The sequence below is a fragment of the Cervus elaphus genome, chromosome 23 (genome assembly GCF_910594005.1).
Source record: "Cervus elaphus chromosome 23, mCerEla1.1, whole genome shotgun sequence".
NCBI classification, from domain to species: Eukaryota; Metazoa; Chordata; class Mammalia; order Artiodactyla; family Cervidae; genus Cervus; species Cervus elaphus.
This window is the reverse complement of record NC_057837.1, coordinates 10,787,454-10,811,351: the sequence shown is the minus strand read 5'-3', so window position 1 is coordinate 10,811,351 and position 23,898 is coordinate 10,787,454. Positions and strand designations below refer to the sequence as shown.

General features: G+C 52.6%; 4 protein-coding genes across 16 annotated transcripts in view; 1 reads left to right on the top strand and 3 right to left on the bottom strand.

Annotated features, from left to right (window-relative positions):
* The window catches only part of LOC122682154 (ninein-like protein), a 705,741-nt gene that overhangs the window by 164,850 nt on the left and 516,993 nt on the right, over nt 1-23,898 (bottom strand). For 4 of the 8 annotated variants that reach the window (XM_043884955.1, XM_043884956.1, XM_043884957.1 and 1 more), the window contains exons 19-20: nt 653-769; nt 439-568 (exon numbers count right to left, since the gene is read on the bottom strand). In XM_043884955.1, coding sequence (XP_043740890.1) covers nt 439-568; nt 653-769 — 247 coding nt within the window. Of the gene's footprint in view, nt 1-397; nt 569-652; nt 770-23,898 lie in introns of all 8 variants that reach the window. The other 4 variants (XR_006337232.1, XR_006337233.1, XM_043884960.1 and 1 more) reach the window with 2 other exon arrangements.
* LOC122682160 (ankyrin repeat domain-containing protein 26-like) overlaps nt 1-23,898 on the top strand; it is a 371,465-nt gene that overhangs the window by 214,269 nt on the left and 133,298 nt on the right. The gene's annotated exons all lie outside the window — the stretch shown is intronic.
* The window catches only part of LOC122682180 (ninein-like protein), a 333,523-nt gene that overhangs the window by 306,796 nt on the left and 2,829 nt on the right, over nt 1-23,898 (bottom strand). The window contains exons 3-6 of one of the 2 annotated variants that reach the window (XR_006337247.1): nt 19,505-19,677; nt 18,942-19,008; nt 14,413-14,553; nt 14,220-14,324 (exon numbers count right to left, since the gene is read on the bottom strand). Coding sequence is in view for 1 of the 2 variants with exons in the window: in XM_043885027.1 (XP_043740962.1) it covers nt 14,513-14,553; nt 18,942-19,008; nt 19,505-19,677 (281 nt within the window). In the remaining variant the exon portion in view is untranslated. Of the gene's footprint in view, nt 14,554-18,941; nt 19,009-19,504; nt 19,678-23,898 lie in introns of those variants that run through there. The other variant, XM_043885027.1, reaches the window with a different exon arrangement.
* Nucleotides 7,297-11,571, bottom strand: LOC122682176. 3 transcript variants are annotated; one of them, XM_043885021.1, is made up of 3 exons: nt 10,556-11,571; nt 10,216-10,390; nt 7,297-8,937 (listed from the first exon to the last, which is right to left on the bottom strand). In XM_043885021.1, the coding sequence occupies exons 1-3, from the start codon at nt 10,826-10,828 to the stop codon at nt 8,903-8,905; spliced, it is 483 nt and encodes a 160-aa protein (XP_043740956.1). In that variant the 5' UTR covers nt 10,829-11,571; the 3' UTR covers nt 7,297-8,902. The 3 variants fall into 3 exon arrangements, with proteins under 3 accessions (XP_043740956.1, XP_043740955.1, XP_043740957.1); XM_043885020.1 differs by having other exon boundaries at nt 7,297-8,693; XM_043885022.1 differs by having other exon boundaries at nt 8,410-8,476.

The following is a 23,898-nucleotide window of genomic DNA, read 5'->3' as shown; positions in this document are numbered from 1 at the left end:
CCAGCCCCCTACTCCTTGCTGCTTTTGAACACGCCAAGCGTAGCCCACCTCAGGACCTCTGCACCTGCCTGCACTCCTGAAGAGCTATCCCTTTCCATCTCTCTGCTGGGGCCCTTCTATCACCACCTTTCAGTTCTGGAACCAGGTCACGTGTGTGGCTGGCTGCAGACACACTCAGCCAAGAAAACAGGCTGGGGGACTTCAGGGTCGGCCACTCAAGACTCACCAGTTCCCAGCAGAAGCCGTGTACCGTGGCTTCCATAAACATCCCACGTGGCGGGAGGGCTGTCGGGCCGTCCTCCTGTTGGCACCTGGGCAGCTTGTGGCTAAGTCACCAGAGATCGTACTCACCCCCTCCGTCACCCCCAGCTGGCCCCCCAGCCCTGTCCCCACTCACCTGCGCCTCCTCCTGGAGCTGCCAAGCTGCCCGCTGCTCCCCTTCCAGCAGCTGCTGCAGCTCGGCCACGCGGCCTGTGGGCACGCGCTGTGCCATCTCCTCCTGCGACTGCTGCACCCGCTGGGCGTGCTGGGACCGGGCCAGCCACAGCTTCTGGGTGGCTCCATACAGCTGCCGGGGAAAAGGCACAGCAGTTGTGGGGTGACTGCCCAGACCTTCAGGGTCACCACCGGGCACAGAAAACTGCATCTCTACCTGGTAGGCCACCCCACAAGGTAAGGGCGTGTCCAGGAAAGCTCACGATTTCTAAAGAGTCCATTTATCTGATGCCCACACTCCATTTCCTGGTAGTTCAGACGGTAAAAAATCCACCTGCAATGCAGGAGACACAGGATATGCAGATTTGGTCCCTGAGTTGGGAAGATCCCCTGGAGGACGGCATGGCAACCCACTCCAGTAATTTTCCCTGGAGAATCCCACGGACAGAGGAGCTTGGCAGGCTAAAGTCCATGGAGTCACAAAGAGTTGGATAGGGCTGAGAGACTAACACAAACTCCATTCAGGGATGCTTCTGCACCTGAGAGCCTGGAAGCCCTGCCTGTAGCCCTCCCAGTGACCTCATGCCGGATCCTGGGAGGATCAAGTTATTCTGTCCTGTTTACCACCTGGGTTCTTTGCTGGGTTTAATTCCTTCCATAACGGGACCCACACCAGCCGCGTACAGCAGCCTCCCTCTAAATGTAGAGCTGACACTCCTGAGACGGAGCTTCAAACAAACCATGTTTTGCTCCTCTGCTTTTCCCTAGCAATTTCTCTGGAGGCTGAGGGTCTGAAGCCCTCTGAGCCTAGAAGCAGGGTTCACGCACAGCTAGGCGGGGGCATCACTGTCGCCCCAGGGCGGCTATTCCCACCTTATCACCCAGGCTCGGGGAGAGGCAGGCAGCGGTAGGAAGACACAGATGGGAACTGCAGCTCTCTCCAGGGTACAGCAGGTGTCTGAGAAACCAGAGGCGACAAAAGAACTCCCAGAGTGATTGGGAAGTCAGGAAGAACACAGGTCGGCAGCTGAAAATCTACTATGCTTCTATGTCCTGACAGTGAACGTGCAGAAACCCATGTGAGAAACAAAACACCATTTCCGCGCCAGCCTGGAAAGAGTTTGGAAGTCGTCACTCCCACCCTCCCAACAAGAACAAAGAAAAAGCTGAGTAACTGAGAGTCAACAACACTTCTGAGATCCATCAGAGAACTGAAGTCACGGGGCAAACCAATGCTCTGGAGACCGGAAAGAAGAACAGGTGAAGAGCATCACAGCTCACCAGGAGTCAAAGGCTGGAGGCCTAATCAGAGTGGCTGCTGTGGGTTGAACCGGGCCCACAAAGTCACCGATGTCTGGAGACAAGGCTGCTAACAGGTCATTAAGGTTAAAGATGCTCACAAGGTGGGGTCCTCATCCAATGGGACAGTGACTTTATAAGGAGACACAGTGAGAGGGGGCTGCCCACAAGCGTGGAAGAGCCTCATGGGAACCAAGCCAGCCCCGCCTTGATCTTGGCCTTGAGAAGGTTGGGAAACAAACTCCTGTAGTTTAAGCCGCCTGCTTGTGACATTCTGTACGGAGTCTGAGAAGACTAGGACGGCGACTGTTCTGAAGACACAGAGCGTTCTGCTCTCTGCCCTCAAGGGAAACCTCCTTCTCTACCAGGCCGGAATCAGTGAGGGGAAGGAGATAACCAACTAGAGCCCACTCTAGCTGTTCTGACTCAGTGTCACTCACCTACTGGAGTGGCTAAAATAACAGCGACAACACCCAGTGTGGACAGGGATGTGGGGCAACTGGACCTAGCATACACTGCTGGCGGGAACATAAACTGTTAGTAGCCGCTCTGGATAACAGCTGGGCCATTTCATATAAAACTAGACATGCAACTGTGGTGCAGATCAGCAATTGCTCTCCTGGGCATTTATCCTGTGAAATGAAAACCTACATTCACACAAACACCTGCCTAGGAATGTTCATTGCAGCTTCTGTGACAGCCCAAAACTGGAATCAGCCCAGGAGCATTAAGACAAGTTGGTTCTAAATTGGGAAAGGAGTACGTCAAGGTTGTATATTATCAACCTGATTATTTAACTTATATGCAGAGTACATCACATGAAATACTGGGCTGGATGAAGCACAAGATGGAATCAAGACTGACGGGAGAAATATTAATAACCTCAGATATGCAGATGATACCACCCTTATGACAGAAAGCAAGAGGAACTGGAGAGCCTCCTGATGAGAGAAAGAGGAGAGTGAAAAAGTTGGCTTAAAACTCAACATTCAAAAAACTAAGATCATGGCATCCAGTCCCATCACTTCAGGGCAAATAGATCGGGAAACAATGGAAACAGTGACAGACTTCATTTTCTTGGGCTCCAAAATCACTGCAGATGCTGACTACAGCCACGAAATGAAAAGACGCTTGCTCCTTGGAAGGAAAGCTATACTGGCCTATATATCCATATATCTAGGCCAACCTAGACAGCATATTAAAAAGTGTACAAAGGTCCGTCTAGTCAAAGCTATGGTTTTTCCACTGGTCATGATGGATGTGAGAGTTGTACCATAAAGAGAGTTGAGCGCTGAAGAATTGATGCTTTTGAACTGTGGTGTTGGAGAAGACTCTTGAGAGTCCCTTGGACTGCAAGGAGATCCAACCAGTCCATCCCAAAGGAGATCAGTCCTGGGTGTTCATTGGGGGGACTGATGCTGAAGCTGAAGCTCCAACAGTTTGGCTGCCTGATGCGAAGAATTGACTCATTGGAAAAGACCCTGATGCTGGGAAAGATTGAAGGCAGCAGGAGGGGATGACAGAGGATGAGATGGTTGGATGGCATCACCGACTCAATGGACATGAGTTTGAGCAAGCTCTGGGAGTTGATGATGGACAGGGAAGCCTTATGTGTTGCAGTCAATGGGGTTGCAAAGAGTCGGACACGACTGAGCGACTGAACTGAACTGAAGACAAGCTGTGGGACATTAACGCCTTGGAATACCATCCAGTGACAGGAAGAAAGAAACTGTGGACACACAGCAGGGAATCATGCTATGTGAGGAAAGGCAATCCCAAAGATCTCATTCTGTATGAGTCCTTTTCTGTCACTTGTGTAACAACACAATTCTGGAAATGAAGGACAGTTAGTGGTTTTCAGGGGCTGAGGCTGGGGTAGGTGGGCAGGAAGATAGATGGTGGACGTAGTTGTGAATAAACAATATGAAGGACCTTGTGGAGCTGCAGCTGTGGTTGTGGAGACATGAACCTGCACAGGGAATAAAACCGTGTAGACCTGACACCCACATGAGTACAGAAGTAAAGCTGTGGAAGCATGTGGCCTTTCTGGGTGGTCCCGTGGTTAAGAATCTGCCTTCCGAGGCAGGACACTGGGGTTCCATCCCTGGTTGGGGAACTGAGATGCCACGAGCCGTGGGGCGATGAAACACTCCCCAAGAAAAAGAACACCACCACCCCCCCCCAAACTGGGGAAGTAAGACCTACAGATTGCATCAATGTCAATAGCTTGGCTGTGATGCTCATTAAGGGCTGATTTGCGCCCCCTCACACCCCAATTCACATGCTGAAGCTCAAACCTCCAAGACCGTACTGGAGTACTGTACAGAAGGACTGCATTTGGAGATGGGGTCTTGAAAGAGCTGATTAAGGCAAAACGAGGTCGTATGAATCCAGTATGATGGTGCCCTAATAAGAGATGACGACACAGACACACCTGAAGGATGAACGGGAGAGGACAGTTGCATACAAACCAAACAGAGGGGCCTCAGAAGAAACCAGCCCTGCCCTGACCTTGAACTTGTAACTCCGAGAACTGTGAGGAAATAAATTTCTGTTATATAAGCCCCTCAGTCTGGGGTGGTTTGCTATCGCAGCCCTAGCAAACTAACACAGACACTATACTAAAGTTTCACAAAACATGACCACTGGGGGAAACTGGACAATCCACTCTGGATTCCACGCTTCAATCGTCAGGCACTTTTATCAAATCAATACCACATTCTCGGCAGTTTAGAGCTGAGCTCATTTGAATTTTATTAAAAAAAAAAAAAAAGCCAAACCCTTCTCAGATGAGGCGCTGATGGTGAAAGCTGAAATCCACTGACGGGTGTCCCTCCACAATACACACAGCTCCTGCCTCAGTGCTCAGGCCCCTGCCCTAGACCCCTGACTCTCTCACACTGAAATCCACAGACCAGCAATGAGGCTTGGACAGAAGCACAGCTGAAACCACTATCAGGACCAGAACAAACCGAGTCCACTGGCCCAGGAAGGCTGCGAGAGGCCCTCTTGCCCTACAGGAATGCAGGATGCCTCCTCCGGCCCTGGAGCACGCTGTGCAGTATTTCTTAGGATGCGTGAGCCCTCCCGTGCCCATCAAGGCTGGTCGGAGGGCAGCACAGGTCTCTGCTGACTGTTCCTGGAATGTGGGTTATCTGTGAACACTTCCCACTTTCTACAGCAATGCCCTCTGAGCTTCTTCTACGATGAGCAAACCGTGTCCGGGATGGGTGGTTGGGGTGGGACCACTGAGCTGGCCCTTACCTCTGTGCACCCTCTGTCCTTTCTGAGGCTTCAAGCTCTTGTCGGATCTTCCCCACCTCATTTTTCAAGAGCGTGATTTCTTCAGAAAGCTTTTCCAACTTGATTCTGGATAACAAATTTTTAAAAGAAAGAAGAGTGGGAATTCCAGGAGTTGGTCACCCGACAGAGTCTGGTCTTGCAATGACCCGCAGCCACACTTTCCTTCCCTGGATGGGGACACAGGGGCCAGCTCCTTCCCTGTACCCAGTGTTAACTTGCTCTGGTTTGCATTTCCCAAAAGATAAGCTACAGGAAAACAAAGCTTTCTTAGCTCCTAAAAGAGCCATTGACTAGCGTATTCAGCCCCTTGGTTCTCTGTGTTTCCAGCTGGCCCGTTCCTGCATCTCCTTACCTTCACTGAAACGTCAGCGTGCTCACAGCTGGCACCAATGCAAGATGCTGGGTGAGAGTCCTCACGAGGTTGTTGCAAGGAAATCTCCCCCCTCCCCCAGGGACCCCGAGCACAAAGCTGAGGAACACAAGGACTCAGAAAGCTGAATCCTATGAAGAGAGTGCCCCCATCCTACACGCTGAGGTCAGCACTAGAGGAAACTGGAAAGATGCCCGCATCAGCGGACGGAGGGTGATCCGATGCAATGTGGAACCTTCAGGAGGGGAAAGCAAGTACTGAGAGAGGCTGCCCGGGCCAAGTCTGCCAGGAGTCCTTGGCTTCTGATGCTCATAGTCTCCCTGGATGGTAACTCCATTGATGTGCAACAGATGAGCAACTGACCAATAAGGATCACGGGGAGGCAGCTTTAAACCCATGCCTGCTGCCCTGAAAATCTATCCTTAATATATGTTGGTCACACCGACATTCCCCTAAACGTTAGTTATCTATCTGGCATTAGCTTCTAGTTTTCTCAGTCTAAAAGTACTCAAAGCACATCATCTCATATGTAATGTATTATTCTTATAATATCAAGCAGAAGTATCTCCTACAAAGCATAAGTACAATTTCGTTTTTCTCATAAGGAACTAAAGAGAAAAATGAAGACATATAAGTCAATGGAATTTTAAAAGACGTGGAGGGTTTCAAGGAGGAGTGTGACCACAAATGAGCTCTGTATTTTGAACTGTCTTTCAGGATCCTGGATGGAAAACAAAATTGATTCAAGGCAGATGTGTGTGTGTGCATGTGGGTGCCGGGGTTGGGGTGCAGGGGGGGTGGTTCCTGTTTCCAGTTTCCTGGACCTCAAATAAGATGGTGGTTGCCTTATCCCAGTCCTCCACATTCACCAGATAACCAGAGCCTGTGCAAAGCTGATCATCTAACGTCTGGTGTCCTCACAGAAGGTTATAGAAACCTCCAGGGGCCCTTAAACAAAAACCTGAATGCTGAAACCAAAGCTTTGAGCATTAAGGAACCCAAAGATGGGGTTACCCTGAGGCCAACACCTACATCACTGTGGAGAAACCACACCAGGGCCGTATGTGGTGGGCTGGTTCCCTGGAAGAGATTAAAGTGGTCTCAGATGAAGTGGTTCCCAAGTCTTCTCAGCAAAAGCAAAACACATCCTTTCTGCAGGGAGAACCCTCTACTACAGCTCTCAGGATTCCCACAGATGAACATCATGTAAGCATGAGCTCACAATCAAAGGTCACCACAACGAATGTGGGAAAGGACCACTTATGAGAGTCAGAAGAAGCCAAAACAACAGAATTAGATCCCAGATGTTGCAATTATCAGACACAAACTTCGGATAAATATTATTAAATGTTTACTTAAATAAAACATGGAAATAAAAAATGGACAAGCAAGCAACAGTAAGCTATCAGAAATGATCAGGCAGGACCAAATGGAATGTTTGAAAATGAAAAAAAAAAAAAAAAACAAAACCCAATGTCAAAATAAAAGCTCACTGGCAGATTAGATATAGCTGAAGAAAGAATCACTGACCTGGAACACAGAGACATGAAAAAGTACCCAGAACGTGCCACATACAGAAAAGAAGATGGAAGAAATGAAAGAGAGGTTAGGAAAAGGAGGAAAAGTGAAAACATCTAATATCATACACCCAACTGGAAAGACCACTGATGGGAGAGGCAATGTTTTACAAAGAATGGCTGAAAGAGTTTCAGAAGACACAAACCTAGATATTCAACAGGCATAATATTTCTAAGTACGGAGAGTAAAAAGAAAAGCGCATCTCTGTCCTACGACTCAGCAATTCCATTCTTAGGTATACCAGCACCGAGAACAAAAAATGGGGCTCTCCAGAGCTCCCCAGGGCTTAGCACTATCCCGACTTGGAATAGTGACCCTGGAGGGCATATTCTGGGTGTTGGTGACACAAATGTGTCCTACTTATCAACAATTCTTCCAGTTGCATACACATGTACATTTTTGTGTGTGTGCATATAACACTTCAATAAAAGTTAAAATGAAAGAAATACACACCTAAACACACCAAAGAAAAACCACAAAAGATGGAGAAGCTAATAGCAACCTGAGGACACAACTCAGGTCACCTCCTGTGGGGACAGAAAAACAGCCTCTAAAAGACGTCTGCATCCAGAACCTGCAAATGTGCTATTTCATAGCAAAAGGGAATCAACGCAACAAACAGAATTAAAGCTGCTAGTTCACTGCCCTTAGATGGAAAGAGAGTCCTAGACTGTCCAGTGGGCCCTCCACTGTGGAAGAGCAGGCAGAAGACTGGGAGTCAGGATGGAGCGTGAGGAGGACCAGCCAGTCACTGCTGGTGTGAGAGGAGGAAGGTGTGGATCAAGAATGGGAGGCCTGCAGGTTTCCTCCCGAGCTTCCAAAAAGGAAGGCGGCGGCCAACACCGAGATTCCCGCCCAGTCGTACCCACTTCTGAATTCCAGGCTCAAACACCGTGAAATCCGAAGTTGTGATGCTTTAAGCCTCTGATTTCCTGGTAACTCATCACCGCAGCAATGGAAAATGGATGCTCACTCAGAGCACCCTGCCCAGGTCAGAGGGCAGAGGGCAGCCTTCAACTGTGCATCAAAGTTTGTGCTCCTAGAAAGACCGGCCTTCAGAAATGGGAGAGAATTTGAGACATTTTCAGATAAACAAAAACTGAGGGAATGTATTCCAAAGACAGTTTCACGAAAGACCACACATCAGAGTAAAGAAGATGGTCCCATAAAGAAGGCATCTAACCAGGCATTCAAGCTGAGGACCATTCAGTAAAATGCCCGGTTGGGAGTTTTGAAAACTGGCCATGTCCAAATGCCTTGAAGCAATCTACCCAGACAGACCCAGGAGGAAACATCAGAGCTGAACAGGCCTGTAACAAGGGGTACAGATGTCAGAGGATGGAGCCTTCTCTGCCCAACCCCCTGGGGCTGAAAGCTGCAAACACCTGTCTCAGTCCCGGCTGCAGACCCAGCTATGACAGCACGTGGCAGGTGCCCAGGAAACCCTGTCCAATGATCCAGACACCACTCAGACTGGAACCGAGACGTTAGCTGTGGGGCCAACAAGCCAAGGCGTGCCGTGAGTCAGGAGAAGCAGAGAGGACCAGCACAGCCCGCCGGGCCTGGGGCCTGGGTGGAGCACTAGGACAGCACTGGGCTCCTGTGCCTGTCCACAGGAAGTGCCCGAGACAGACGGCAGAGAGGGCGTGTGGCTGCTGGGCTGCTCCCGCACTGAAGCCTGCAGCTTGTTGTTGCGGTCCTGCAGGTCCTGTGGGCAGAGCCAGACACGTCCTCCAGCCACTGCGGCCACCAGGCCCAGGAGCAGGGTGCGGGGCCGGCACCCGGGGAACAGTTCAGGCCCCAGCAGAGCGGGTCCTGATTTCCAAGACGGGGCACCGACACTAGACCCGAACTGCTCCGGGAGCGACAAGGAGCAGAAGTCATTTCCCAACTTCTTATGCCTGGCACCACCTTCCATCACCGGATACACAGAAGGGACTCGGGGGAAAAAACTGCAGTGAAAATGAGAAATGGAGAAAACACAGAGACCTTTGAACACCTGAAACCACAAGAAGTTGGGGGGGTATGCTCATAAGGGGTAGGGGAGATTCGGGGGGACATGAGGCTTAACAGGAAGGGTCTCTGGGACCTTCCTGGCGGTGCAGCGGTTAGGACTGAGTGCTTTCCCTGCAGGGGATGCGGGTTTGCTCCCTGGTTAGGGAACTAAGATCCTGCAAGCTGCATAGCACAGAGGGAAAAATAAAAGAGGTAGGGTTGCGTCTGTAACAAGCATCGTTTATCCACTCAAAGAATGAAATGTAACTCAACAAGCCCACTTGCTACCTGTCTTGTATAGGACCAGGAAGGGCGGCATTCCCAGTCCGCTCTCCCAGGTGGTCCCTCGATCCGAGCACCACGTGCGCCCATGACGGTGAGTCCATGTGCTCCTCCCCCCGCCTCGGGTGGGCCGTGTTCACCTGACCTGGAGGACGCCACATGCGATGCCACTTCCAGCTGGCTCCTCCCCCCGGGACCCTGCCTCTGGGGGAGGCCAAAGCAGCCAACACCAGGTGCAGCCTCAAGGCCCCACATCCCTCTCTGATTTTCCTTTTTTGGGGGCTGCGCCATGAAGTCTGCAGGATCCTAGTTCCCCAAACAGGGATCACACCCGTGTCCCCTGCATCGGGAGTGCAGTCTTAACCACTGGGCCACCAGGGCAGTCCCTCCTCTTTGATTTTTAATCTGAGGTTCCTCTGCAGGCATCTTTTGTCAGTTCTTTCTGAACTCCCTGGAGGCCAGTGCCTGGCCTGTGTCCACACCTGCCCTGGGAGGAGGAGCCTCTAACTGAGGGCTCTAGGCCACGTGGGCGAAGGGACAGGCCCTGCAGATCTTAGAGGAAGCGCATGTTTACTAGAGTCACTGAACCTCCTTCGGAAACTCCTGAGCAAACACGCAATCTCCCCAGAGTGAGCACCTCTGTCCCGGGGGAAAGGGCAAGGCCAGGACGCGAGAGCTGCAGGGAGGCCCGTGGGGCGGCGGGTGTGTGCGCCCTGGCGCCCCGCCGCACAGTGACCCCACACAGGCCACCGAGCATCTCTGACGTGGTCAGTCTGGATCAAGGTGTGCAGCATATATGCTACAATGATCTTAAAGACCAGGCTCCCAAAGAGGGATGCAAAATCTCCCACTTAAAATGTGATTATATTGATTACATGTTGAAATGATGACACTGTGAAAGTAATGGAGTAAATAAAATGTTATTAAAATTAATGCCACCTATTTCTTTTTACCTTTTTTAACGTGATCAGTGGAAAACCTGGAAGGTGGTGTCCGCAGACACAGGAAACAATCAGAAGGCAGGCGCGGCCCCCATCCTGCAGCCCACACAGCTGCAGAGGAGGGCTGCACTCTCTTGGAGAAGCCAGGACGCTTCCGCTGCGGCTGAGAAATGGGCTCTCTCTGTGGCTGCAGAAAACGTTCTTTAGTGTCAAGCTCCCAGGGCCGCGGGGAGGGTTCAGTCCTGGCCCAGGAAGGGGTGGGTGTGAAGAAGGGAGCTTCGGGCAATGTGGCCTCCCCCTTTTCAGCTGGGGGGCCCTGAGGAGGGACCCCGCAGCACCCTGAACCCCCTACCTTCAGGGTCAGGGTCAGCTTCTCGCGGAGGCCGGTCTCCTCCGCCTGCAGGTGCCACAGGTCTTCCTGCAGCCTGGCCCTCTGCCGCTTGGCCGGCTCCCAGAACTCGAGCATTCCACCTCCACCTCGGACCACAGGAGGATCAGCCTCCCCGAGTAGCCCTGCTCCAGGCGCCTGCAAGGCACACGGCTCACGGTGCATCAGGCTCCCCGGGGGCGCCACCTGCGCCTCTCCCTCCCCGGGGTCTCCCGTCAGCGCACTCGGCCTTGGCATTGGGAACTTGGTTGTTCCCACCTGACAGACAGGTGACCTGCAGTGTTGTGGGGCAGCGGAGGCCTCATGAGCTGCCCCCGTCGGGGCTGGCGGAGGTGACCTCACACAGACAAGGGAGCCAGCGGGTCCCTCGGCCCATGGGGCGAGCTAGCAGGTGACCTCTGGGTGGGTCTCTGGCACCCCTTGGCCATTCAACCTTCTCCACGTCATCAAAAACTGCACCAGTAAATAAAGGCAGCATCAGGGCCCTTGGTGACTGAAGGCGCAGAGAAGCCAGCCTCCACCACAAGCCTTGGAAAACCAGCACACAGCGAATCCCAAGGCAGACAGAAGACAGGGCGGGGGCCCTTCCCCTCAGACGCTGCAGTGATCTTTTGCAACAACCAGTCCAATCAGCAGGGAAAACAGTGCCAAATCTTAGTTTATCACGAAAGCTAGTGGAGCTGAGCTATTTAAAATCCTAAAAGATGATGCTGTTAAAGTGCTGCACTCAATATGCCAGCAAATTTGGAAAACTCAGCAATGGCCACAGGACTGGAAGAGGTCATTTTTCATTTTAACCCCAAAGGAGGGCAATGCCAAAGAATGTTCACACTATTGCACAGTTGCACATACTCCACATGTTAGCAAGGTAATGCTCAAAATCCTTCAAGCTAGGCTTCAACAGTACATAAACCAAGAACTTCCAGATGTCCAAACTGGATTTAGAAAAGGCAGAGGACCTAGAGATCAAATTACCAACATCCACTGAATCATCGAAAAAGCAAGAGAATTCCAGAAAAACATCTACTTCTGCTTCATTGACTACGTTAAAAGTCTTTGACTATGTGGATCACAAGAAACTGTGGAAAATTTTTCAAGAGATGGGAATATCAGAGCACCTCACCTGCCTCCTGAAAAACCTGTATGTGGGTCAAGAAGCAACAGAACCGGATATGGAACAACAGACTAGTTCAAAACTGGGAAAGGACTACATCAAGGCTGTATTTTGCCACCTTGCATATCTAACTTATACGTAGAGTATTTCATCCGAAATGCCGGGAGATATACCAGCAACCTCAGATATACAGATGTTACCACTCTAACGGTAGAAAGCAAAGGGGAACTAAAGAGCCTCTTGATGATGGTCAAGGAGGAGAGTGAAAAGTTGGCTTGAAACTCAACGTTCAAAAAACTAAGATCACAGCATCGAGTCCCATCACTTCACGGCAAATGGAAGGAGAAAAAGTGGAAATACTGACAGATTTGATTTCCCTGTGTTTCAATCCCAACGAATGTTCGAACTACCACAAAACTCCATTTCACATGCTAGCAAAGTAATGCTCAAAATCATTCAAGCTAGGCTTCAACAGTATGCCAACCGAGAACTTCCAGATGTACAAGCTGGATTTAGAAAAGGTAGAGGAACCAGAGATCAAATTGCCAACATCCACTGGGTCACAGAAAAAGCTAGAGAATTCCACAAAAAACATATACTTCTGCTTCACTGACTATATACTAAACCCTCTGACTGTGGAGACCACAACAAACTGTGCAAAGTTCTTAGACAGATGGGAATACCAAGCCAGCTTACCTGCCTCCTGTGAAACCTGTATGCAGGTTTCAAGAAGCAAAAGAGAGAACGAGATATGAAACAACAGACTGGTTTGCAATTGGGAAAGGAGTATGTCAACACTGTATAATGTCACCCTGCTTCTTTAACTTATATCAAGAGTATATCATGTCAAATGCCAGGCTGGATGAAGCACAAGATGGACTCAAGATTGCCGGGGAAAATATCAATAACCTCAGATATGCGGATGACACCACCTTTATGGCAGAAAGCAAAGAGGATCTAAAGAACCTCTCGATGAAAGTGAAAGAGAACAGTGAAAAAGCTGGCTTAAAACTCAACATTCAGAAAACTAATACCATGGCATCCAGTCGCATCACTTCATGACAAACAGATAGGGCAACAATGGAAACAGTGACAGATTTTATTTTCTTGGGCTCCAAAATCACTGCAGATGGTGAATGCAGCCATGAAATTAAATGATGCTTGATCCTTGTAAGAAAAGCTATGACCAAACTAGACAGCATATTAGAAGCAGAGACATCACTTTGCTGTCAAAGGTCCATCTAGTCAAAGCTATGGTTTTCCCACTAGTCATGCAAGGATGCGAGAGCTGGACCAGAAAGAAAGCTGAGTGCCGAAGAATTGATGCTTTTGAACTCTGCTGTTGGAGAAGATGCTTGAGAGTCCCATGGACAGCAAGGAGATGCAACCAGTCCATCCGAAAGGAAATCAGTCCTGAATATTCATTGCAAGGACTGATGCTGAAGCTGAAGCTCCAACACTTTGCCACCTGATGCAAAGAGCCAACTCACTGGAAAAGACCCTGATGCTGGGAAAGATGGAAGACAGGAGGAGAAGGGGATGACAGAGGACAAGATGGTTGGATGGCATCACTGACTCAATGGACATGAGTTTGACCAAACTCCAGGAGATGGTAGAGAACAGGGAAGCCTTGTGTGCTGCAGTCCATGGGGTCACAAAGACTCAGACATGACCTACTGAACAACAACAGCACTAAAACATTTGCTTAACAGGATTCTCAAAGCCAGTATATCTAGGCTGAAGATGAGTGGAAACTCTGATTTCCGCAGAGCCTGGCTGGGTCCACAATCAATTGATTGTGGTCCGAAACAAGAAATGATTGGCTCGGCCTCCCTCAGACTCACCGCAGAGCTTTGGGGCGCAAGGGCAGCTGTCACTCAGGGAAACAGTTTGATGAACATTAACAGCCTGCAGATCTTGGGGCGAGTTTTACACACTTGATCATATCACTTCCCTCTTTAAAGAGGAAAGCTGCAGTAACATATGCCAGAGCCACATGACAGGTGCTCAGAAAACATATGCAACATCACAGCAAGGAGACCTCTCTGAAAGCAACCACGTGGACAGGAAGAAACGAGGGACTCAGGAAAAATGTTAGGAGTGATAACATCTGTGGACGTGAAATGTTTGTTTTTATTTTTCCTTGTGTGTGTATTTTCTAAGTTTTCTACAATGAACATGTATCCCTTAATACTTTTCTGTTAAAGTAACCTAACAGAACGGCAAACACTATTTCTAAAAGTGTACCGCTGATACTGTGTTACTCATGGAGCAAAACCCAAACACCTACATGGCCCTCGAGGCCTTGTGTCCCCCAACCAGATTTTTGGATGGAGATATCGAGTCTCTGGTTCTCCGATGCAGAAAGAACTTCACCGAGTCCCTTCGGGGTGGTCCGGAAAATCAGGTCAACCAGGCTGAGACCAACGCAAATCCATTCTCAGCTCCCCGACTGATGGCCTGAAATCAGTCACCATTATCTTGTGGGCACGTTGGGAGGGCAGCACTGGCCGCAGAGGAAGGGCGTGTGCAATCAGGCTGCCCGCCACCAGCCGGGCTGACTCTGCGGGAGTCCACTCAGCCCACTGCATGGGTGATGCCTGGTCTGCGGGCTTCCTGCTGTGGGCTCAGGTGAGACCGCAGGGCCTCAGCTGGCAGCAGCCTGTGTCCACCATCCGCCCTGGGCCAGGATCGCGGCAAGACCTACCTGACCTTCTCCTCCGCGAGATGCTCCAGGGCGGAATGGAGGTCGTCGGACTCGTTCACAAACTCCAGGTTCCTCTGCTCAGCTTTCTCCAGGTCTTGTCTCACCTTATCTCGCTCCCTGGCCATCTGCTCCACCTGCTTCCTGCAGGAAGGAGGGAGGGATCACTGGGGACACTGCTCTGGGTCTAGCGAGCTGGTCTGAAGGAACAAACTCAGCTGGCCTAAGAGTGCTGAGCAGTGGCTGGCGCTGGGCTCTCACCCACCTCCTGTGCGTGCGTGCCAAGTCACTGCAGTCGTGTCCGATTCTACGCAATCCTATGGACTGAGACCTCCAGGCTCCTCTGTCCATTGGATTCTCCAGGCAGGAATACTAGAGTGGGCTGTCATGCCCTCCTCCAGAGTATCTTCCTGACACAGGGATCGAACTCGCATTTCTCACGCCTCTTGCACTGGCAAGTGGGTTCTTTACCACTAGGGCCACCTGGGAAACCTGAACCTCCGCCTTCCAGGATGGTTTCTGCAGTTATTGAGTCTCTTTTACAGAAGTACATACAGCAAGAAGCCAACTGGCTTGCAATGGGGTTTCTACCAGGTTTCTGACCCAGGAGGTTCGAGCCCGGGGCGGGCACTGTTCACTTCTCCAGACGGCCTTAGAAGAGGTGGGAAATTATCCTCGCTCCGTCTTGCCTGCAGCTAGACCTCAGACCCAGGGATCCCCAGCACCCAACCTGGGACTGGACGCATGAAGGGGAGAAGGCTGGCCACCCATTATCCTGCCCGGTCACAGCCTTGCCACCTGTAGCCTGGCACCTGAGTAAGCGCCAGGGAGTTGCCCAGAGCAGAAGCGACACCTGTCTCTGTCCGGTCACCCCAGGCCCTGCCCGAGGCTCAGTCCACCGGCTATCCTGGTGCCTGTTTCTCCCACTGGAGAAGCACCAAGCTTGTCTCCCTTCCTCATCCTCCCAAAGCAGTCTTCCTCTGGGCCCCTCTGCAGAGTTGCCTGACATCAGATGTTTCATCTGTCGGTACCTAACGAGATGCAAAATCTTGAGGATGGAGACCGGAATTACTGCCAACCTTTTCTGTAGCTTCAGAGCATCAATAAAAACACAATAACAATCTCTATGCCAACCGGTTCAGTAGACGGATGGCCTGAATATCCTGCTAAACTGGAGCCAAACCCAATTAAAACGGAACGCATTCTTGGCCCAATCGCTATGTAGTGCTTTGTGACCGTGATGGAAGCATCCTTTCTCATCCTGCTGGCTGCCTGCGCCCTGGGCAAGGAGGCCAGCCTGGCCAGTCACACCCCACGCCCCATCCCCCGCAGCGGGGCTCTTACTGGCAGAAGCTCAGCTCCTGGGGGAGCAGGCCAAGGCTGCCGAGGATCGGCTCGGAGGCCAACACGCACTGTGGGGTGAGTCTGAGATACTGAAACCTACCCTCTAAGGGATTTGTTTCAGGTTGCGGGATTTCTCTGCTGTTTACTTATTATGTTTCTAAGTTAAGATGTCCTACATTATCGATATCAAAAAATAAAGCAAAAAGGGAGGATGATGGGCCTTCTTTCCATGGGGCATGTGTCTGCGAGGTTCTCTGTCCAACCTCCCTCATGGGCAGCATCTCCCTCTAATTCCCCCGCCCAGACGCCTCTGCTGGGGCAGCTGCAAGACCGGCCGCCACCTGCAGGACCTCCCTGCCATTGTGAACGCCCTCCTGGGCCCACAAGGAGATGATCTGCTCTGGGAAGGAGGACCCGCTGCCATCATCCATGCTGCAGAAGAGGCGGGGGCCTGAGCACTCGGGACACGAGGGACGACGGGGTGGTCTGGCCGACACTCTCCTCCAGGACCTGCACGCGGGCACCAGCGCCATGAGGACCGCGGCCTCCTCACGCACCTTCTGTGACCTCACCACCTGTGCTCGGCGGGCGCGGCCTCCCCGACTCCTGCAGCAGGGAACAGGGTGCCAGGAGGACCTGCGGGGACTGCAGGCTCCACGGAGACGACCGGAGCACAGGGCTCAGGGCCGTCTGCCTGATGCCATGCGGGGGGACGCAGATGCGGAGCCACCCGAGGGAACTTCTCTCTGAACAAGCAATGGCTTCTCGCCTGTCCTCCCAGAAGGTGGGCCTGGAAGGCACACGCCAGCCGAGGGAAACCCAGTCTGTGCAGAGAAATCCAAGATGGGCTTCAGAAGAGGCGGGGGGACCTGAGTGGAGGGCACATGTCCTCAGGATTCAGGGCAGGAGACAAGGGCAGAAAAATCCCTCAGGTGGAAAGCTGACTGGTGAGGCTGAGGTGAGGCCAGGAAGCTGTGCTTCCCGTCCCAGGGAGGGCCCTGGGACACACATTTGCTGTTGGGACCAGAACAAGGAGGAGCAGCGGCCCCCTCCACTCTGAGGTTGGTGTTACAGCATGGGGGCTCCAGTTCTCCATCTCCAGGGATGGAAACCGGGGTCTCTGCAATGGGAGTGCAGGGTCCTAAACAATAAATCACCGCAGAAGTCCCTGGCCCAAGTATTTGAAGGCAAATCCCAGCTGCCGTGTTCTCACCCCTGAGTGTTTCGAATGCACTCCTGACCCCAGTGTGACGTGGCCCTACAACCCAACAACCACGTCCCAGTTCTCTCCCAAGCCTCCCGACAGCTGATTTCTTCAACTCAGAATCAAAGCAGAATCTTCCCAGTGTGTGTGGCTACTCCCGCAGAGTTGCTGGGTCACCTCCCACACGCCCCTCAGTCCCCGTCCTCCTGGACCTCCATCACTAACATCTCTTGTAAACTGGAACTAGCACCAAAAGCTAGTTTGGATGGAGGTTGAGTGTTATCTATTTTCTTTCTTTTTTCTTCCCAGCAAAAACACCCCAAGGTGAGCTGTTTCCATACCACCTCACATCAGGAGCCATAAGTGTCTTTGAGATGCAGACTCAGCTGCGAGTCTGGGTGACAGACAGCCAGGTTTCATAGCCTTTCTAGGTTAGCCAGGTGGCTTACTGAGGTTTATGCAGCTTGGCCACAGAAACACCCTTTGGGAGAGGACAGACCTTGGGGTGCCCACAAAGAGCTCTCTTGAGATAAGCAAGGCTTCAAAGCAGAGCTCCCTCCACGCCCAGACTGCACCACCCTGCCCGACACAGGACGAGGATCCGCTGCACCTAACCAGACCCCGGCTCTCAGTCAGTGGTCTGGAGCCGGAGGAGTCATTTTGGCATTTACTGTGATAACCCAACTAATAATCAGAAAGTTCTTTCCTGAGGAATGCTAGGCCTCCTTGCTCATGAATGACGCTGTATATCGGCTTGAGGAAAACACAAGGGGAGGGCCACTTCCAAGACCCCTTCCAGCTTAAAACATCTGAACGTTCTAGGTAAAAATGGAAAAACTTGGACTTCTCTGATGGTCCCGTGGTTAAGAATCTACATTGCAATGCAGGGGACTAAGGTTTGATCCTTGCTCAGGGAATTCAGATTCCACGTGCTGTGGAGCAACTAAGCCTGTGCCCTGCAGCTAGAGAGAAACCTGTGCGCTGCGATGAAAGGTCCCAAATGATGTATGAAGATCCTGCAGGGTACAGCTGAGATCTGACAGCCAAATAAATACATTTTAATTTAAAAATTAAATAAATAAACGCAGGAGCGAAAAAAAGGGAAAAGCAATTCTGAAACCAGGGTGTGTTCTCAGCGCTGGCAGAGAAGGTGAGTAAGTCCTGTAAGGTCTGACGTTAGTGTCTGTGCACGAGTGTCACTTCTAACCTGGAAGGAAAGAAGCACCCAACCTGTTTCTGGGCAGAGGGCCCAAAATCACTCAGTGAAGAACCTCCCCGGAGCCCTTCCTCTTGTCCCCTAGATTTACTCTGAGTCCAGTTAATTTAGGAAGTGATTTTTGGACACAGAGAGGTCCATCTGCTTCATCCAGTAGCACAGACACGTGGTTCATTCGCCTGACGTCCCCACGCTCAGCGCTGAGCCAACAACAGCCTCGGCCCTGAGGACCACAGTCTGGACGGTGCTCAGCACCAGTGCAGACCTCTCACTCAGGAGAAGCCCCAGGTCAGTTCTGGCCTCCCGCTGGAGCCGCGGTCCTGCACATTCTGCCCTGTGACTCACCATGGTGAGAGGCGTCCTTAAGGAGCCCGCACACCCACGTGCCGGTGCACCCAGCGTTGCTGAGCACACCTGTGACTGCCTTCCGGGAGCTCTGCCAGGTTCCCAGGACCAGAGCCACGTCTCGCCCTCCACTTGGGGCACAGTCAGGGCCTCTGGTGAGGGGGGAGGCTGCTGGCCCAGGCCCGGCACATTAGGAAGGAGGCCCCTGGCCCATGCCTGCTGGTCGCGAGGATCACTGTGACCCTAGCCAACCAACTAGCTGCTCTCTTAGCCAGCAGTCCCTGCCCAAGGGTCTGACCTCAGGAATCTCAGAGAGACCACCCACACTAGGCACCTCCCAGGAAATTCTCCTTTCCTGGCAGCCTGCTGTCTGACAGCCCAGCACTGACCAAAGGGGGCATCCACCACAAGGCCAGGCTTTACCTTGGGCTTCAAACAATTCATTCTGAGGCTCCTTCGCACTGTCGGCTTCTTCATCAGACTTGAGACTCTAGAAAAACAGAAAGAGAAGGATGTCAGCCACAATTAACCCGCAGGGGGAGGATCTGCCCCGTGGATGTCCTTTCTGACACGAAGGCCCAAAGGCTCCCGCAGTGGACAGCTCAAGGAGTCTCAGTGAGGGCCCTGGAGGCATCCATCATGAGCCGACCAAGTTGTATAGGGTGAGCCTTGGTCCAAGTGCTGGACGCGGGTGACCGTGGTTGTGGCACACCTGCTTTTTCTGCCCTCAGCCGAATAACCTTCCCTCCTCCTGCAGGACCAGGGGAGGGTGGTGGTGAAGGGGGATCCTCCGAGGTCCCCGTTTCTGAAGGAGGATGTTCCGTGGCCAGAACTGCCCTGCAGACAGGGAGACCCAGAGACACCTAAAAACCGAATGTAGGTCCCCAAATAGCTGCTCTTCCAGCGATGAGATGCCCTCTCCCATCCTCCTGTGTCATGTCATGTGAGCAGTGATTGGGGGAGGTGCCCGGGGGGGGTCCACCCACCTCGACGCTTTCCAGGGACGCGGAGCAGCAGAGCTGGCTTCTCACACTGGGTGTGACCGGCTGCTCCGGTAAACCTGGGGCTCCACCTGCAGCGCCACAGGGCTCGGGCTGGCTCCGACAGCCGGACCACTTAGAGCTGCTCATGGCCTTTGAGGGCACAGCCTGGGAGGCAACTGGAAAGAAAATGGGAGGTGTGTGGGGCTCTTTAAAACAGACTCTGGGCCCACTTGTGCTTACGAAGATGCAGATTCGGAGGTGCCATGTGGCTCTTGGGGACAGACAGAGAAAACGCCAGAAGAACACGCGGAAGGGCCAACGTGGGCCTGGGGCTGAGACAGCCAGGCTAGGAGACAGGACTTTCCATACTAAACGCTCGGTGTTGCTTCAGTGTTTCCAAGCAAAATATGCTTTTCTATGTGATAGAAAACTAATTTAAAAATCTAGCTCTTTATTTCTTTCATTTATTTTTATTAGTTGGAGGCTAATTACTTTACAGCATTGTAGTGGTATTTGTCATACATTGACATGATTCAGCCATGGATTTACATGTATTCCCCATCCCGATCCCCGCTTCCACCTCCCTCTCCGTCCATATCCTCTTAGGTCTTCCCAGTGTACCAGACCCGAGCACTTTTTACACAAAGAAATAACCTTACAATAATCCAAGTGCTCTAGTGACCAGAAGGTCATTTCCCACCCACTTGACCCCACCCCACTACAGGACCCCACCTGGACAGGACACAGAGGCAAGGAACTCAGCACAGTCACGAAGGCTCAGACTCCGAATGGGTCGAAAGTCGGGTGCAGAGGCAGGTGTGGACTTCGGCTAGGGATTCATGAGGCTCCCTCAAGCCCTAATACACCCCTGAACTTCCTTCTTCCCTCCTTACCTGCCCACATCTGCGGAGCAATGGGGACTCCGCAAGCAGAGAAGAAATGACACTGCCTCTGCAGGAATCTGAGTGGCCAGAGAGACTGGGGAGTAGGGGTGAGGCCTGGGCTGTGACCAGGAGAGAACGCGGGTTCCAAGGGAAGCACCCAGAAGGTGCCAGCTGGAGAGAAAGGCAAAGGGTCCCAGGAAGCAAGGCCAGGACAGGGAAACAGACCGTTTCACACCGGTGGGTCATGTTCCCAGGGACTAACTACCACCTCTTCTCTCTCCGCCTCACCCGAAACTGGCCCGCAGCCTCTGACCTGGGGAGCATCAGAGGAGGAGGCTGGGTCCAACCGGGCCTCCAGGAGAAACAGTGATGCCAGCAATGCACAGAAACTGAGGACAAGGAAGGAGTCTTGGGAGGAAGATGCTGAGTTCCATGTGACAGAGGACATCTAGGGCAGGATGACCATGTTCCCGGACTCTGTGAGGTTATCATGGGCAGGGTCCGGTCCTGTACACTCTCCCCATGTCGGAACTCCTGGGGCTGCTGGAGAACAGGGGGTGGTCCCACTGACAGGGAGCAAACGGAAGGCTTGAGCACCCCATGCAGGGAGCAGGGGCCTGCATGCAGGCTCCGCACCTGCTCTGGTTTCTGTCTACACACAGGCTGTGGCTGCATTCTGAGCGGGGAACAGCGGGAAGAGAAAGGCCATGTCAGGTGGGAGTGGGCAGCGGGGACACACTCGGGAAACCAGGTTGGCCTGAAAGCATGCGGACCCCCGCCTGGGGCTCAGTAACTCACTGCTCACTGGAGGTCGTGACCCAGCACCATGTCTGCGCCCTTGGCCTGAATGGGCTCCTGCCTCTCCCCTCCTGAGAACCCCTGGTGTGCGTCTGGAGGCCCACCTGCCCTTGATATGGTACCCCTTTCTTCATCGTTTCCGCTGCTCAGCACTTTCCTCAGAGCAACGAGACGCCCAGAAATCACACACATAAGGACAGGTTCATAGATGTTCTCTGAAAGTGTCACCTCCTCCCTCCACTAGGGGGAAATGGGTCCCCAGGAACTTGTCCAAGCAGCAAATCAGGCCAGGAGGGGGCAGCGTCTCACCACCCACAGAGCACAGAGCTGTGGCCTCTCAGTGGGAAGCTCTGGGGGTCACGGCCAGTCCCCACCCGCTGCCCAGACGGCCGGCAGACCACAAGGTCAACCGAGCCTTGTGCCTCCTGTGTGTGCATATTTATTCATAGGAGCAGAATGCTCTCAGCATGCTGAGACGCATGGCCAAAAGATTAAACAAGCAAAAATTAAAAAAAGACTTTTTTGGTTACGTGTTCTGTGATGGCCTTCACTGAAGGAGCAGAATGACTGAGAAGCAGAATGTTCTTCAAAACCCCAGCCATTTGGCCCCAGGGTGCCACGCACATTCCTGGAGCATCAAAGCACATGTTTCCAATCGTGGCATGAGTCGCTGGGAAGGACCACCAGCCAGATTAGAAAGTCGGAGAGAGGGATGCTGTGGATTGGCAGGGGAAGCAGGGATGAAGTCCATGGGGGAGACCGCGAGGGTGGCCCGCATGGGAAGCACACACCCCCGGAGGGCCGGGGCAGGGCTCACTGGGCTCTCACAACAGGGGATGCCCCTGTGCACCAGCTCTGGCCAAGCCACCTCAGGCAGGCCTATGACTGACCCACCCACTGACTGGGTAATTGAGGAAAGTTCTGAAAATTGAAAGAAGAGAAAAACAACACAAAACAAAACGGGGGTTGGCAGAGAAAAGCACCAGTCACGAAGAGGACACAAGTGGAGGACTCACAGGAGTTCCAGCACAGAAAAGGGAGCGATGACACGGGCGTGGCCTTTCTCAGGCACCTTCATGTCCAGGGTCACACGATCACACCCCAAGTCGGGAAAGGCAAGTGGCCTTCTTCCCACTTCAGGGAAGAGAAACCTGAGACAAAGCAACCAATGACCAGACCCTTCAGGTCCCAGGGCGGCCGCTGACAAGCTGGCTCCTACCACTGGTTAGACTACTCCCCAAGTCAGACTCCCTCTGCGCCCCCCCACTCTGTCACGCCCAACCCCCTTATCAGACAACTCCCCCGTCAGGCTCCTCCCCCAGGGCAGACTCCACCACTGTATCAGGCTCCTCCCCGGTCAGGCTCCTCTACCCTGTCAGACTCCTCCCCCTGGCAGACTCCGCCCCCTTATCAGACTCCACCCCCGTTCTGACTCCGCCCCCTTATCAGACTCCTGCCCCATCAGCCTCCTCTCCCCCAGGTCACAGCTCCTACGTGGCTCCAGCAGCAGGCTGTGGGACACCAACCGATTTCAGCCCCAGGGGAGGCCACAAGTGCTTCCTCTAGGCCCTAGCTTCAGACTAGAAAACCTCACCTGAGTAATGGGAATGATCAGCCACAGAATTTCAGAGGTGGGGGGCGCTGGGGGGCTCACTGGAATCTACATGAAAGGTACAAAGCCCCAAACCTCCCAATGGCACCCGCTGCCCCAGTCATGCACCTGCTCCTGACCAAGGCCCCTCCCGGGGTCTGGGAGCCGACCAGGGCCCTGTGTGGGGCAGATGCATTGAACCCCGGCACTGTGGGGGAGGAACGGACCGTGGAGGAGGAACGGACCCGCTGGCCACTGCACTCTCCCTCCCAGCACTCCTCACATGCAGCCTCGACGGGTCATCCGGCCAGAGCACGGCAGGCGCTGCCAGCCTAGGAGTTGGCCCATCTTCTAAGGAGCACGTCCGCCATCACCTTCCCAGTGGACCCACAGGCCACAACTCCAGGCGGGCCTCTCTCCAGAATTCTACCTCCACCTCCTGACAAGAATCAAAGCCCCTCTTCACTTGTTGAAATATTACCTTTGTTTTACGGGTCCCACCGGAAACCAGGGTCTAAGAAGTTGGAGGAGCACAGAGCACTATTGTCTGAGACAGAACACAGGCGGAGGGCTGCCTCAGCTGGTGGCATCCTGCTTGCTCCACCAGCCTCCCAGCCTGGCCAGCACCTTACACCTGCACTGCGCTTTGGATGATCAAATTCTTCCACCTCTCCACACCCACTTTATCTTGTCTATACCCTACAATGTAAGGACCACACTAGATATTACTTGACCTTCCTGAGACTGTGACTTGGAATAAACATGAATTTGGTCTTCCTCCCATCTCTTGCACAGCTTCTAAAACCCTCCAATTTCCTAAGCGATAACAGCAACCACACACAAGTTTATGCTGATCAGGTGACTTTGAGAACCACACCTTGAGATGGGCTGGTTGCCAGGGAAACCAACGATGTGATTAGAGGTTAGTACTTTCAGCCCTACCTGACCTCTAGGGAGGTCAGAGGCTGGATGTTGAATTCAGTCACTGATGCCCCATCACTGGATCAGTCATGACTCTGTAACGAAGCCTCCATAAACCCCGAAAGGACAGCATTCAGAGACCTTCTGGGTTGGTGAACAAGGGGAGACTGGGGAAGAGTGAGCCCTGGAGAGGGTGTGGGGCC

Bases quoted from the DNA above. Each gene is read 5' to 3' on its own strand.
- LOC122682176 (XM_043885020.1), bottom strand. From the start codon at position 10,828: ATGCCAAGGCCGAGTGCGCTGACGGGAGACCCCGGGGAGGGAGAGGCG. The intron at 10,391-10,555 runs GTAGGGGGTTCA...CGTTTTCTGCAG, and splicing joins AGCTGACCCTGACCCTGAAG to CCACAGAGAGAGCCCATTTC. The intron at 8,694-10,215 runs GTAAAAAGAAAT...CTCTGCCCACAG, and splicing joins CACTGATCACGTTAAAAAAG to GACCTGCAGGACCGCAACAA.